The sequence below is a fragment of the Manis javanica genome, chromosome 7 (assembly GCF_040802235.1).
Source record: "Manis javanica isolate MJ-LG chromosome 7, MJ_LKY, whole genome shotgun sequence".
In the NCBI taxonomy this organism is placed as follows: domain Eukaryota; kingdom Metazoa; phylum Chordata; class Mammalia; order Pholidota; family Manidae; genus Manis; species Manis javanica.
In genome coordinates this window covers 131,960,757-131,975,581 of record NC_133162.1, presented here as the reverse complement: position 1 = coordinate 131,975,581, position 14,825 = coordinate 131,960,757, and the positions used below count along the sequence as shown (strand labels likewise).

Here is a 14,825-nt window from a genome sequence, read left to right as displayed (position 1 = left end):
GAATCCAAGAACTAAATTTTATTTTCAGCAGAATGTTATTACAAAAATTATCAAGTCAGAATCTATACATGTCTGCAGTGTATGGTGGTAGTAAGAATCAGAAACTTGGGCAGGGAAATAATGTTATTCAAATGGTATTTATGTAGATGATAAGCATTTGATAAGTAATATGTTCTCACATATGGTAATAAGTTGAAGGAATGTAACAGGAATCAAAAGCAATTGAACAGATTTGGTCTTATCCAAATAATTCTTCCTAAATCCTCATCAATAAACTTTTATAATGAGTAAGAGAAATATATACAAGATGTGGTTATCAAATTTATGGATGCAACAAGCTGGGAAATACAGAAAATCTAATGAAAGATACTATCAAAATGTCTGAAAGGCTAGTAATGGATGATTATAAGACAATTAGGTTTTACGTGGATAATTGTAAAGCCCTACTCTGGTAAAATCCCTTCTAATATAAAGCCAACTATATACTAGAAAAAGCTGGGGAAAGTACAGCACATATAAAAGTGATAATGAGTCTTAGATGACCAAGTTCACTGCCATGGTGGCAAAAAATGTTAAGATAATTTTGGGCTATATCAATAGAAATGAAAAATCTAGTAAAAAGAAGGGAAATATTCAGATTAAGCCTAGAATGTTATGTTTGGTTTTTGATGTGTTACTCTCATAGGGAAATACAGTGGAATTGGATGGAACCTGACAGGCTTTTCCAGTGTCTTCTGTATGTCAGAATGTGGGAAAATATGCAAGGTATTATTAGAAGCAAAACAAAGAATGCATAGTTGCCCTACTACATATTACAACATAAAATTAGAATAATTATAACAGTATAATACAATACTGAATGTGAATTGTCGGATCAATATAAAAGGATATGTATAGATTTAGTGTAAAATACTATAGGATATATTAAGAATTGTACATAAAATGAATTTTCAGTGGTTAGTATTAGTGATGCTCAAAACTGATATTACGTTAAAGACTGCGTACATGTCTGAGTATAATGCTTATAAAAAATGTAAATGTACATCATAATAAATAGTGACCAAATTTTTTGTTTCTTATTCTTGTTTTTTACTTTGTTCTATTAGTTACGCATTTTCAAGTTGGGGAAGTACTGGCCGACATTTAAGATTCTGATGCTGACCCTTCGGAACTCTTTGGTCGCCCTGAAGGACTTGGTTCTGTTGTTGGTCATATTCGTGTTCTTTTCTGCTGTGGTCGGACTGAAGCTGTTTGGGTTGAGTTACAAAGAATGTGTCTGCAACATAGACAAAGACTGTCACCTCCCACGCTGGCACATGTATGACTTCCTCCACTCCTACCTGAACATATTCCGGATTCTCTGTGGAGAGTGGATAGAGACCTTATGGGACTGCTTTAAGGTAGCAGGCGAGTTCAGTTGTATTTCTTTTTACATGATGGTCATTCTAATTGGAAACTTACTGGTAAGTAACCCATTTAAATTGTCCTTGAAAAACTGGTGTAATATAATCTGGAATTTTCATTATGAGGACAGTGGTCTATGACTGTGCTCTCCAGTATAGTGGCCTCTAGCCACATTAGCTATTGACCAGCTGAAACTGAGCGTGGTCTAATTTGAAATGTTCTCTAGGTGTAAAATATCTACTGGATTTGAAGTCTTACCCAAAAAAGAATGTAAATTGTTTCAAGAATATTTTTATATTGAATGGAATTTAAAATGGTTCTATTTTTGATACATTTAGTTGAATGAAATATATTAGTACAACTAATTTCACATTTTTTGTTTATGCTTCTAATGTGGCTACTGCAAAGTTGTACATTATGTGCATCATATTTCTATTGGATTAACACTCATTTATAACCTTGCTACTTACTCAAAGTAGCATTGGCATCATGTGAAAGACAGTTATCAGTGCAGACTTTGAGACCCCATTCCAGACCTACAGAGGTACAGTCTACATTTTAACAATATCCCCAGGTGATTTGTATGCACATTAAATTTTGAGGTGCTTAAGTGTAACACCAGTTGTCAAACTTGGTGGCACATTGAAATTATCTGGGGAATTAACAAAAATATACTACTGCCTTGGATACAGTCCCAGAGATTCTGATTTTATTGGTATGTAGTCGTAGCCTGATCATCAGGAATTTTTTTTTAATACTCATTTGATTCAATTTTGCAAAGTTTGAAAACGGTCTATGTAACTGTTATGCATTACCAAGAGGGAAAGCTTCCACTTGTAAATTTCCAGTATTTGAAGTGGTATTATATGAATTGAGTAAGTTGTTTTCACTTTCTCTAAGAAAAAGGAATGGCTTATAAAGGAAATTCTTCTTACAGGGGAAAAAAAATGGACCCAATATTTGATTTTTACTCATAAGTCATAGAGGTCAAGTACACTTCCCAAAAGACACAGCAAATCGCAGGTTGGATTCCATGTCAGTGCCATTCCTAATTTGCTTCTAAATTATCCTGTGCATGTCTCCTGTCATACACGTGTCACACTGGCATTGTGTTTAATTGTTGGTACACTTGTCTATCTTCCTTAATAAACTTTAAGCTCTGTGAAGGAAGGGATCAAGATTCTTATCTGTATCACTAAAACCTAGAACAGTGCCCAACACATAAAAATACTTCAATATCCTCAACCTTTGTAGTTATTAGTACACTTTCAACTCGCAGTGACTTAAGACACTATTTTAACTGGCTGAAACAAAATGAGTATAAATATCAACATATATAATTCAAAATATCAGAGATAGATATTTATGTCTTCATAGAATATCAAGTCTAATAGAAAAGGGCATTCCTATTTCTTTCCTAGAAACCACAGCAAATTTCTCCTATTATCTCTTTAGTTCTGATTCACATGCAATATCTAAACCAATGTGTATTTCCCAAGATGTGGAATATATTAATACATATTATTACAGTAAGCCTCGCAGAGCTCTCTTTTGAAACTAGAGATAGCATCAGTCCAAATCCAAATCATACAACTAATGATGGGATAAAGGTGATTTCCGAAATGAAATGTAGGTTTCTATTCCGAAAGAAAAGGTCCTCGCTGATGGCTGTTAAGGTAACCATGACACACACACACACACACACACACACCTCAAAAGCAAAGAAAAAGAAATGCTGAGGCAATTATATAATTCATTTGTTTATTTGTTTTTGAATTCCATTCTATTTCTAATTTTTCTTATTCCTACTGATCAGAAACTTCTAGTGAATGGGAGAGGGATTTCAGGATAACATAGAGTTATATGAACCTCCATTTGAGGTTGTATCCTCCAGTTAACTAGCCTTCCTATTGCTTGGCTTGCTAAGTCTTTAAGCCTTATTCCCCTCAATAGTCATCCATCTATGGGGCATTATAGTAACATAGTAGGGTGAATACAAGGGAAAAATGTAAAAAGAGAATTTGACGTTGTAGATCTTCCACCCACCTTACCCCCGCCCTCCCCACCCCCACCATATTTCCAGCTCATTGCATTACGGCATTGTAATTTAACATCAGAATTACAACATTGATATAAAAGGGAGGTATTGCACATTTTTAAAATTTAATTTTATCATTCATCCAACACCAAGCCCCAACAATGATTTGGAGCCTTGAATGGAAACCTTCAAAAAAATCATAATACAAAAGCAAATATTTAAAGTAGCGGTAGTTCTCTGCTATTTTGAGTTGTGGAAAAAATACAGAGCTTAGATCCAAGCAAACATAAGTTCAAATTCTAGTTCTGTTATTTACTAATGAAGTGACTTTGTGCATATCACCCAGCCTCTTTAAACCTGTCAACATCTAATAGGAGAATAAGCATAATAACACATGTCTTGTAGGGTTATTGCAACTTAAATAAAAATCAGCTAGTACTCTATAAATACTCATAAATGTTTGTTTTACTTTCTTTAAACTCTAGAAAATTTAATTCCCACATCTACAAAATTTTATAAATTATTTAACACTGGAAGTTTCAGTTAGGCTTTCCAGTGTTTTGCCTGCAATTTAATTAGTTGCCACAAGGTGAATTGTGGTATCTGGTTAAGGCTACTTAAACCAAACAATAATGGATAGAAACATGAAAAGAAATAGAAAGCTTAATATAAAATCCATTTGCTTTTTAAAAACAAAAAGAAATTGATAAATATTTTATCCCATATATATTTATATATCTCCAAATTAAATATATGTTAAGATGTAGTTAGAATAATACAAGAACATCAATACATGTTAAATTCCTTGATTACTAATCAGAAAATAATCACTTAAGTAAATCTTGAATTTTCTTTCTCTTCTATACTACTTTATTTTGATATGAATTGCTCAACTCTAACCCTAATAAACAGACATCTTTGAGGTAAGGGAGAAAGCAGATTTTAAAGGAGATGTTTAAATGTCTTGTTTTATATACATTATTTCACCTTTTATCTCAACACAAAAGCATAAATATGTGTTTTGAATCTCATTATAACACTGAGACTGGATAACAAACCTACCCTATGTTTGTATTATATTATATTTGCATTCTTCCTTTCTTCTTCATTAATGTTCAAATTAAAAGAGGTAATCAATCCTCTATAGTTTTTGGTCATTCACAGGTACTACTTTTCCTTTTTAACCCCTAAAGAGACTAGGCTATTTTTCATTCAGAGCACACTTGAATGAAGCAGTCGCATTTTGTAGTATTGTAAAATTCTTTCTTTATGCCAAAATCCAGAGCATTTTGAACTTCATTTTCAGCCTTCTAACATTCTTAGTATATATGTATGTATGTATGTGTGTGTGTGTATGTATGTGTCTAAAATATAAGTAATCTTAGATTATAAATTCTTAAAAACACAATTGTAGCAAAATTTTTCCTTGTCCAATCCTGGCACAAAATCTATTGTTTTGTTCATTCTTTAATTAAGTTTTTCAACAAATACTTATTTGTCACCTACTTTGTGCCTAGAATCATGTTAGTTGTCCACTTAACAGAAAACATTTCCTGCTCATATGAAGCTTATAGTCATGAAACTCTTGCCTAAAACCCTCTCCTTACTTCTCATTGCGCCTAATACTTAACCAAACAAGGGAGGGAGAGGAAACACCCAACTGCTTTGAACTATATTTGGTGTAGTCCTCTTCTGTCCTGAACTCGTTGTTCTCTGAGAATGATAGAAAAGCTAGTAACAGTTCCTCCAAAGGTCATGGAGCCCCTGCCTAGATTATCTGTAAACCTTAATTTCAAACAAGACACTCCCTACATGAACAGTCATACTAATCTGTGGAGGTACTGGCATTTGATCATTTTCTCTTCAGTTTTTATTCTATCCTCTGAAATTCCTTCATTGTAGGTCATAGAAAATACATGTCCATTGCTCAGATGATCTCATCTATAAGAAATTTCCAATGTTGAGCCATCTTGTGCCCTACATTTTAGTGCTACACCAAAACTGTAGTTATGATGGTCTCTTTGATGACTTTAATATATGCAATAATATTTTAATTTTGAACTTTCTCTATTCCTAAGAGGTATAAATATATAGGTATAGAGAAGTAAAAATAATCTGTTTGGATTGCATACTGTGTCATGGGCAGCTCATACTATCTCAAGTGTGTATGTACGAGAAATATAGTAATTATCAGAGTATCTGAGAACATCTCTTTACAGAGATTCAGAATGCCGAAAGCAGTTTTAACTGAATGTTTGCAGATCTTCATATACTTAAGTGAATTTTCAGTTTAATTACTTTTAAGAGTAGATCTTTATCTGTGAAGACATCAGGGAAACATTAATTATGTAATTTGTATATTCTTAAACATAATTTACTATTACTGAGAAAGACGATCAAGGCATGTTTAGTTTCCAGAGAATCAGATTTTGCTCTTGTTTGTAATTGTAAGGTATAGATGATAGTTTTGGATTCTGTTGTTGGAGATTCATATCGATTATTCTCTTAGACTTAAAGTAATAATTAGAGCATTTTTCCTATTACTTAAGTTTGCTCCCCTTTCTTCAGATATCTGAGCTTTTTAAGATTTCACTTGCTTTATGCCTTATGTGTTCTTTTTTTAGAATTTCAATCCTGCTTCATTTTATTGGAGCATATTATTTCGCTTTTCTTTTTTTTTTTATGTATTCTTTTTAAAGGGCGAAGTTCCAAAGGCATACATACATTATGACCCTATTCTTGAGTTCAAATAATTTACAGGTATTAAGAATGAGTGTTTCATCACTCATCTGTTTCATATTTGATTAAATTTATTACCACAGAGAATTCATTATCCTACCCTGTCCCTGTGCTGCATGTCACAAGGAAAATTAGGTGTGGGCTTCATAACCAGAAACAACTTTATCACCCAAGATTCCTTATGGGTTTGCAGAACCCATGAAGAAGTCATTCCATGTCTTCCTGGAAGAGGGTTGAAGTCGGCCACCCGGAGGAGCAATTAATTGTATCACTTAGGGAGAGGCGGCCTGGTTCAGTGAAAGAAAACAAGCTTTGGAGTAAGACAGACTTGAGTCCAGTCTGTATGACCTTTGACATTTGATATCTGTAAGCCTTGTCTTTTTCACCTACAAAGGAGAAATAAATGATATTGTATAGAATGCTGTGTGACCTTCAGGCGAGCTCTGCCTGTACAGGCCCCTGGCACCATACCTGGCCCATTGTAGATGAATAAGAGCCATAGAGCCTATAATAGCTATAGTTTATATGCTGTAGTGTATATGCTGTTTTCAAATCTCAGGTCAGCTTTTCTAAAGTTTTTTTTTTTTATTGTTAAAAAGGAAATGAAAAGCTAGCCACACTGAGCCTCATTTTTTCCTCATTTAGATACTTTACCTGTTTGTGGCACTGGTGAGCTCATTTAGTTCCTTCGGCACCACAACCCCCGAAGAGAACGATGAAGCAAAAAACCTGCAGCGTGCGGTGGCGAGGATTAAGAAAGGAACAAGCTATGTGCTTTCTAGGATATTATGCAAAAAGCAAAGTGCTCCAAAGGAGACACTGGACAAAGTAAATGATGTGCATGTTAAAGAGAATATTTCTGACCAAACCCTTTCTGAATTGAGCAACACCCAAGATCGCTTCAGTGATAAGGAGAAAAGCCATGGCACAGAGAAAAACACAATGACTGAGAACGAGAGTCGATCACTTATCCCCAGTCCTAGTGTCTCAGAAAGTGTACCCATTGCTTCTGGAGAATCTGACATAGAAAATCTGGATAATAAAGAGATTCAGAGCAAGTCAGGGGATGGAAGCAGCAAAGAGGTAAGATGTTTCCATATCCTGGTTGCCTATTGTTGATTTGTGTCGTTGTTGATCAGAAAGTGAATCAATGGGAAGTTCCAGAGGGTGATCACCATTCAGCCCCAGCTACAGCCCTTGCTCTTGATCAAGTTACTTAAACTTTCTGAGTTTCAGCTTCCTTGCATGTAAGTGAGGATAAAATTGTATCTATTTCTTAGGGAGCATAGAAGGATTGAAAAAATAGCTCAACAGTGCATGGAACAATGTGTAGTATATAGTAAGCACCTAATAAACATTAGATAATGAAATTCTAAAATTATGTAAATTAATAAGCAGGCAGCATGGGGTGATGAAAAGCATACTGAAAAAAACCTAAATTTTCAAAATTGATATGCATTATTTGAGAAATCACTAATTTCTCCACTTAATGATTACTCCCAAATCAGTTCATTGATTGCTACAGCTTTTATTTTGTCAGAAATAAAATATAGGGGGAATTGAAATAATAAAAACAATTGGTTCATTTAAGAGTATTCCTGCTGGATATACGTTTTTAAACTGAGCACCGTAATGTCTTATAACTGACCATGAAAGGTCTAAAGCAAACAGTTTCCTGATTTCAGTATATTTCTTTGACATTTATTGTGAGTAAGACCAAAAAGTGGGACAAAAGAATTATAATCTCCTTTTTTATATGCTCTACCTAGTTCTATTCTTAATTTTTAAGAAATAAGGGTAGTTTTCTTCCAAACATTTTGATAGACTTAATTTTTTAATTAGAAAATAATTTCATGTGCTATTAACTTCAAGCTCTTAGCCATTTTAAAGGGTGATACGTTATATATTTATTTTTAAGTAATGTAAGAATAAAGCATTATGAGAAAATCATGTTATTTGCATTATTAACACATGTACAATGTCATGACTACTTTATCCTGGCCAGTCTTGAACTTCAGTCAAGAGCAAAGTGGGAAAAAGTTTCAATTCCTGCAACTAGCCTCATTCCAGAGGGCTGGGACCACTTTCCCAGGTCCACTGCTGAGCCCACTCCTGGCGCTGTTCCTTCGCTTCAGTTCATAACCTCACGTCAGTCCTGCTCTATGACGATAGCCACAAAATTGTCTGGCTGGACTTCACAGTGAAAACTAAGTGCTCTCTTGTCTGCCTGTCTTTAATCATCAAGGAGTGACTTATTCTGCAGCTACGTATCTGACTGAAATAGTATATACGGGAAGCTTATGAGTAACTTCAAGAAAACTTTAGGACTCAAATACTTTTAGAGATTGAACATAGTCTATACATCTTTTAGGAGAACAGAGTTATTAAATAAGTGTTCATTGTAATTTAAAAATTAGTTTAAACTAATTTTAAATAACTTAAAAAAAATTCAACTCTCAGAAATATGATAGGCATTTTAACATCGATCATAAAGTTGGCCTAAGTGTTTTAAACCTGATGATTATCTTTATGTACATATTTTTTTCTTACTTCTGCAAGTGAAATAAGCTTTAAACAGTGAATAAATGAAACTTTATTCACAGTATTTTTGATGGGACTTTGCTTTTCAGAAAGTAAAGCAATCTAGCTCATCTGAATGCAGTACAGTTGATATTCCTATCTCAGAAGACGAAGAAATGGTCTATGACCGTGAAAAATCAAAGCATCTTAAAAGTGGTGAGAAAAAAAAATAAGTTCCTTTAATCATCATGTTAAAATTACACTAAGTTTCTCTTGACCTAAATTGGATATACTTAAATTTTACAGAATTTATTAATATGGCTAAGGGACACACGCAGTCATGTATGTGCACATGCCCAGATGAATCCTCATAGAAACTAATAAACATCAACTAATAATCAACTTTTGGAAAAGAGGAAGAGGGCCTCTTTCCTAGGGGGTCAAGTGCAGTAGTTATGAGTGTTGGCTCTGCAATCAACCTGAGTTCAAATTCCAGTCCACCATTTACTAGTTTTACCTACCCTCTTCTCTGGTTGATTTCTTAATATGTAAAATCAGGATAATATACAACTTACCTCATAGGATTGTTAAAAAGATTAGTGTATGTATGTGTGCATATGTGTGTGTGTGTGAGTGTGTGTGTGCTTTTATCTGTCATGGGAATGGGGCCAATATTTAAAATATTCCTATGAAAACATTCTATAACTTTCACAGGAAAACAAATCATGGAATGGTGAGATATTTTTACATTCCATGTGAATATTAAAAAATGTACAAGCTTCATTCAGTTGGCTGAGTCACTGGATAGGTAGCATACACCTCTTGGTGACTTATAATTCGAATCAGTTTCCTAGCAAGATTAGCAGATAACTCCAGGTTCTGGACTTTGGAAATCATCAAAAAGGAAACCCCAAATGCTCAAATTCCTACATTCAAAATAAGAATCTGCCCTCAGGAACTTGAGTTCTAGCTATCGTATCATCCAAGACAAAGAGGGAAATATTTCCTATTTCTTTGACCAAAGATAATATAAATTGACACCGGGTAAAATTTTTAAATGAAATATATTGACTTTAAACTCTGCCAACCTGTTTCCTCATTTTCTTGCCTTTCAGTCACTCCCTTCTCGAGCTGAGGTTTCCTCATGCTAACTCTCTTGACATTTCATAAATATTTGTGTATTTGATTGGAAATGCTTGCTCTTCTATGTGGGTCTTCTAAGAGTGTATTATACCAAAACGTGATATTCAGATATTTTATGTGTACATAGTTTTTTTGTAGGCTGGGGGATAAATTCTGTTGTCAGACTCAGTCCCACAAGGTTATAGGATCTTTTAAGTCATCTCTTCTTTTCACAATGTCTTTCCTGCTACTATTACTAAACTCACAAGTTAAGTTTTGTCTTTTTTCCCCCCTCATTAACAGTCATGACTGCAGGGGTAAAAATCAAATGTTTATAAGTCAGGGACTACCTATATTAGATTCTGTAAATAGATAATTGTTAAAGCATATGATAGAAAGTTTGAGATATTTCCCTTGTCATGAATTTTCAAGATTTTTTTTTTGACAGTTTCATTTTTGACAGATTATAGACAAAGATCTTTACCTGGCCAGATCAGTAGAGGATCCAAGAAAGGAAAAGTTTGGCAAAACATAAGAAAAACCTGCTGCAAGATAGTAGAAAATAGTTGTTTTAAGTGTTTCATTGGCCTTGTTACTTTGCTGAGCACAGGTGCTCTGGTAAGTGAGAGTATGTGAAACTTTTATGGGAAAAACATATCAGAAGCCTGTTAACTCATAAAGTCACCATGCTAAATTAGTTTTCTACAAATACGTATTGTAGCACTAAAGTTCATACTCTGATTTTAGTTTTGGAAAACATACATTACAACTTCTTGAAAGTCTATATATGCCTCATTCAATATTAAAAAATAGTACAATTTCTGATTGACAGTGGGAAAAATGAATGTTAAGAGATACCCAATTCTTCTTACTTTCAAAAAGTTCATGCATGAAATAAAGTTTAATAATATGCCCATACATACCTTTAAGGACCTTTGAACTATAAATGTATTTGCCCATTGACCCAACAATCTTAATTATGGGAAATTATTCTACAAATACCGGAGCATGCATTAAATGCATTTACAGGGCTATTCCCTGAAGAATTTTAGTAGTAATAGCAAAAGACTGAAAAGTAAAAATAGTCCATAATAGGTGACTGTTTAAATGTACTGTAGTGCAATCATCCAATGAGATACTGTGCAGCTATTTTAAAAATACAGTGTATGCATGCTGATATTGCAAGATATGGTAATAAGTGAAAAAGGAAAACTGGGAATAAGGTCTATCGCTTGCTATATTTTATGTAGGAAAGGAAGAAAAATAGAATGTATGTTATTTGCTCATGTTTGAGGACCAGAGAAAGATACACAAGAAATAGTCAATTGTGAGATGCACAAAACAGAGATGATAGGGTCATGGTTGGGAACCAGACTTTGTACTGCATATTTTTTTAAAGCAGACTTTATGTTGACCTTTAGCATGCATATTGAAAACCATACAAATTTAGGTGTATAACATAAAGTATTTCCACAAACTCAGTGCTCCTGGGTAACTGTCACTTGGCTTAAAAAATGTTGCCAGGACTCCAGAAACACACTTTGACTCCTCAACAGTTAATTCCCCACTTAATGTGGGAGAGTCAGTATATGGACTTCAACTGCGATGGTACTTACGGATTTGTGACTATATGCAAATGAACCTGTCCTTGAGACTACCACCTGGGACTTTATTCCCCATCTGCTTCCTAGAGATGGTATTTTGTTCCCCTCTAAAAAAAAAGATTTTTTAGAAATTACACATGCACTAATCCTTAAATTTCTTATCCAAAGGCTTTTGAAGATATATATATTGATCAGAAAAAGACTATTAAAATCTTATTAGAATATGCTGACATGATCTTCACTTACATCTTCATTCTGGAGATGCTTCTGAAATGGATGGCGTATGGTTTTAAAGCCTATTTCAGTAATGGCTGGTACAAGCTGGACTTCATGGTTGTTATTGTACGTATTTTAAAGGTTGTTTGATTTGTTCTTCCTTCTTTATTCTTCTTCCCACTTACTCTTCCATTTACTTATATCTTGCTTTTCCTTCTTTCTGTACATGTTTAGTCACCCACATCCTGTATTTCTTAATTTGTAACATTTAACATTTATCATTTTCTTCTCATTCTAAAATTTAGAAGTTCAGCACTTCATTCTTGGATTATCTAATTGTTACCTGCAAACTCACTACTAATAGACTAGGCTTATTGCACAATAACTTGGAAATATCATCATTGTCAAATATTTAAATTCTGTTAGCTTGACTTTTAAATCATATATTGAAATTAGACTACCTATAATCTTTACCATTCCCACACTGATCTGAGCTGCCGAAATTTTCCTCCAGATCATTGCATAGATTGCAAACTGCTATCACTGCTTCTGCCACTGCACACCTTCATTTTCTTCTCCACGTGCAACCACATACACTTTACTGTTTTAGAATGGAAGTCAGCGCAAGTCACTTCTCTTCTTGAAAACTCCAATAAGCACCCCATGTCACTTAGAGTGAAAGCAACAGTCTTTGCAATCAAAGGCCTATGAGTCTCTACCTGATTCAATATTATTATCTCCTACAAGCCCCTCAGATTGAGTGAGGAGTACTCACTTACTCTCCTCACTTAGAATGAAAAGCAACAGTCTTTGCAATCAAAGGCCTATGAGTCTCTACCTGATTCAATATTATTATCTCCTACAAGCCCCTCAGATTGAGTGAGGAGTACTCACTCACTCTCCTCACTTAGAATGAAAAGCAACAGTCTTTGCAATCAAAGGCCTATGAGTCTTTACATGATTCAATATTATTAACTCCTACAAGCTCCTCAGATATGCCAAGACTACTTCCACTTATTGCCTTTGCATTTTTTCTTCCTTCCACCTGGAAATTTTGCAGGCTCCCCTCATAAATTATGTCTGCTTAAATGAAACTGTTGACATTAGGTCTTTCTGCACTGCACTGTTTAAAACTATAATCACTCCAATATTTCCTTCTCCTTTTTCTGCCTTCTGCATCTCCATAGCACCTGTTCATATTATACAACTTATTCATTGACTCAGCTAATTGTTTGTCTGCCCCACTGAAAGATAAGGTCTATTAGGGCAGAATTTTTCTTGATTTGGTTCTTTCCTTACCTCCTATGCCTAGAAATATTCATGTCACGTAGTAGGTGCTTATTTATTTCTGTTGAATGAAAAGGTTCTCTGTTCTATAAAGCTTCTCCTCTGAAATCCTATTCTATATGTTGTCTTAGCCATATTTGTATATGGATGCAAATGTAAATACATTCCAAATTTTATTTTAATGAATACATTGTATAATGTGACTATATTGCAAATAATCATAAAACTGATTAACTTTATTTTAAACTAACAAATGGATATAAATATTAATCCTTGATCATAAAGAATGTCAAATATACAAATTTTTATGTCAATAACATATATTACTATTACCAGAAAATAGTTTTGTTTTATTTTTTTAATTGATTTTAGCACAAAATGATTTTTGTATACCTTTCTGTAAGTCAGTGTTAAAATATACTGGAATATATATTAAATCTTTTGCATAGTTTTTGGTAGGCTTTGACTGTGTATCTTTTTGTAATAAATGCAAGGTTCATTTTACAGGTTGATTAAAGTTAAAATTAAATCCTATTCGCTCTTTTTTAAAATATACATAGGTATTTTGCCTTAGCTTAATAGGCAAATCTCGGGAAGAACTAAAACCACTTATTTCCATTAAATTTCTTCGGGCACTCAGAGTTCTATCTCAGTTTGAAAGAATGAAGGTAAGAGAGAAGTTTCTTAACTAATTTGTAAATTTTTATTTAAATTACTAAATTTCACAAATTAAAAGTTTTCTGGCTTTCTCATTTCTATTTTTAACAATAGTAACACAAAAATTTATATTCTGCTTAACAATAAGCTATGCTTATTAAGATTTTAGGTCTTTATTGCTCATAGTTAGGAAAACTAATAAAGATAAGCAAAAATATATACATAATAGTTGAGAGATAAAATGTAGTTACAGAAATAATACCTTTCTAACCCACATGGGTGTGTCTGAGTATTAATGAAATGACCTCAATGTTAAAAATATAACTGACCAAAAAAGAAACAGACCAGTTAGCTAACTTTTTTAAGTTAAAAAACACTGCTTATTCCAAGTAGTTATTTACTATATGAAATGAAATTTTGAATTTTAAAATGTGTACTTTTAAGACACACATCACAAAATTATTCATTTTTGCCAGTCAGTCATCTTACCCTTACTTCCACATTAAAACTTCTGAACAATATGAGGGAAACTGATAGGTTGAACTGCATATTAGGGCCACTGTTCAATCTTTTGAGCCTATAATGAAAATCCCATATGGCTCAACCTAACAGAAAAAAATAGAGTCTATGTAGACATATAGTGATTAACTATGTACATAAATGGAAAAAAAAAATCTAATTTTATTTTTTATTTCATAATCATACATAATATAAAATTTATGCTTTATTGCATTTCTTAATTTACATAGATTATTTAACATTAACCTGCCTATGTGATTCATATTATGGAATATCACATATTCATGTAGGTAGTATCCAGTAAGATTATGTTTAAACTGTATTTTTATAATTTATACATTGTATGTTACATTTAACCTGCTGTTCCTTAAGAAACCACACCACATAAATTTTGTCTGCTTGCTTAAAAAATGAATACCTATTGTTAATCTCAAAATCTGAGTGATTATTATAAATCTAAACAGAAAGATAAGAAATTGAAAATGTCTTTTCCCAAAGACATTTTTTTCAGACATTTAAGTGCCACCTTGATAGCACATGTGTATACACATATGCATACATAACTACATGTAGGAAGTACATTAATTGTATTTTGATAAATATACAAGTACATGATTAATAATCAAATTTTTGTAATTCATATGAATCTGTGACTGACTCATTACAACAGGATTTGGACCTCATCAGCTGATTCCTCAAATGCATTTGATTTGCTGGTG

General features: G+C 33.2%; 1 protein-coding gene across 4 annotated transcripts in view; it reads left to right on the top strand.

The window, feature by feature from the left end:
* SCN7A (sodium voltage-gated channel alpha subunit 7) overlaps nt 1-14,825 on the top strand; it is a 104,792-nt gene that overhangs the window by 72,353 nt on the left and 17,614 nt on the right. For 3 of the 4 annotated variants that reach the window (XM_073241601.1, XM_036996070.2, XM_036996071.2), the window contains exons 14-19: nt 1,107-1,463; nt 6,827-7,264; nt 8,812-8,917; nt 10,272-10,441; nt 11,596-11,769; nt 13,491-13,598. In XM_073241601.1, coding sequence (XP_073097702.1) covers nt 1,107-1,463; nt 6,827-7,264; nt 8,812-8,917; nt 10,272-10,441; nt 11,596-11,769; nt 13,491-13,598 — 1,353 coding nt within the window. The remainder of the gene's footprint in view (nt 1-1,106; nt 1,464-6,826; nt 7,265-8,811; nt 8,918-10,271; nt 10,442-11,595; nt 11,770-13,490; nt 13,599-14,825) is intronic. The other variant, XM_036996072.2, reaches the window with a different exon arrangement.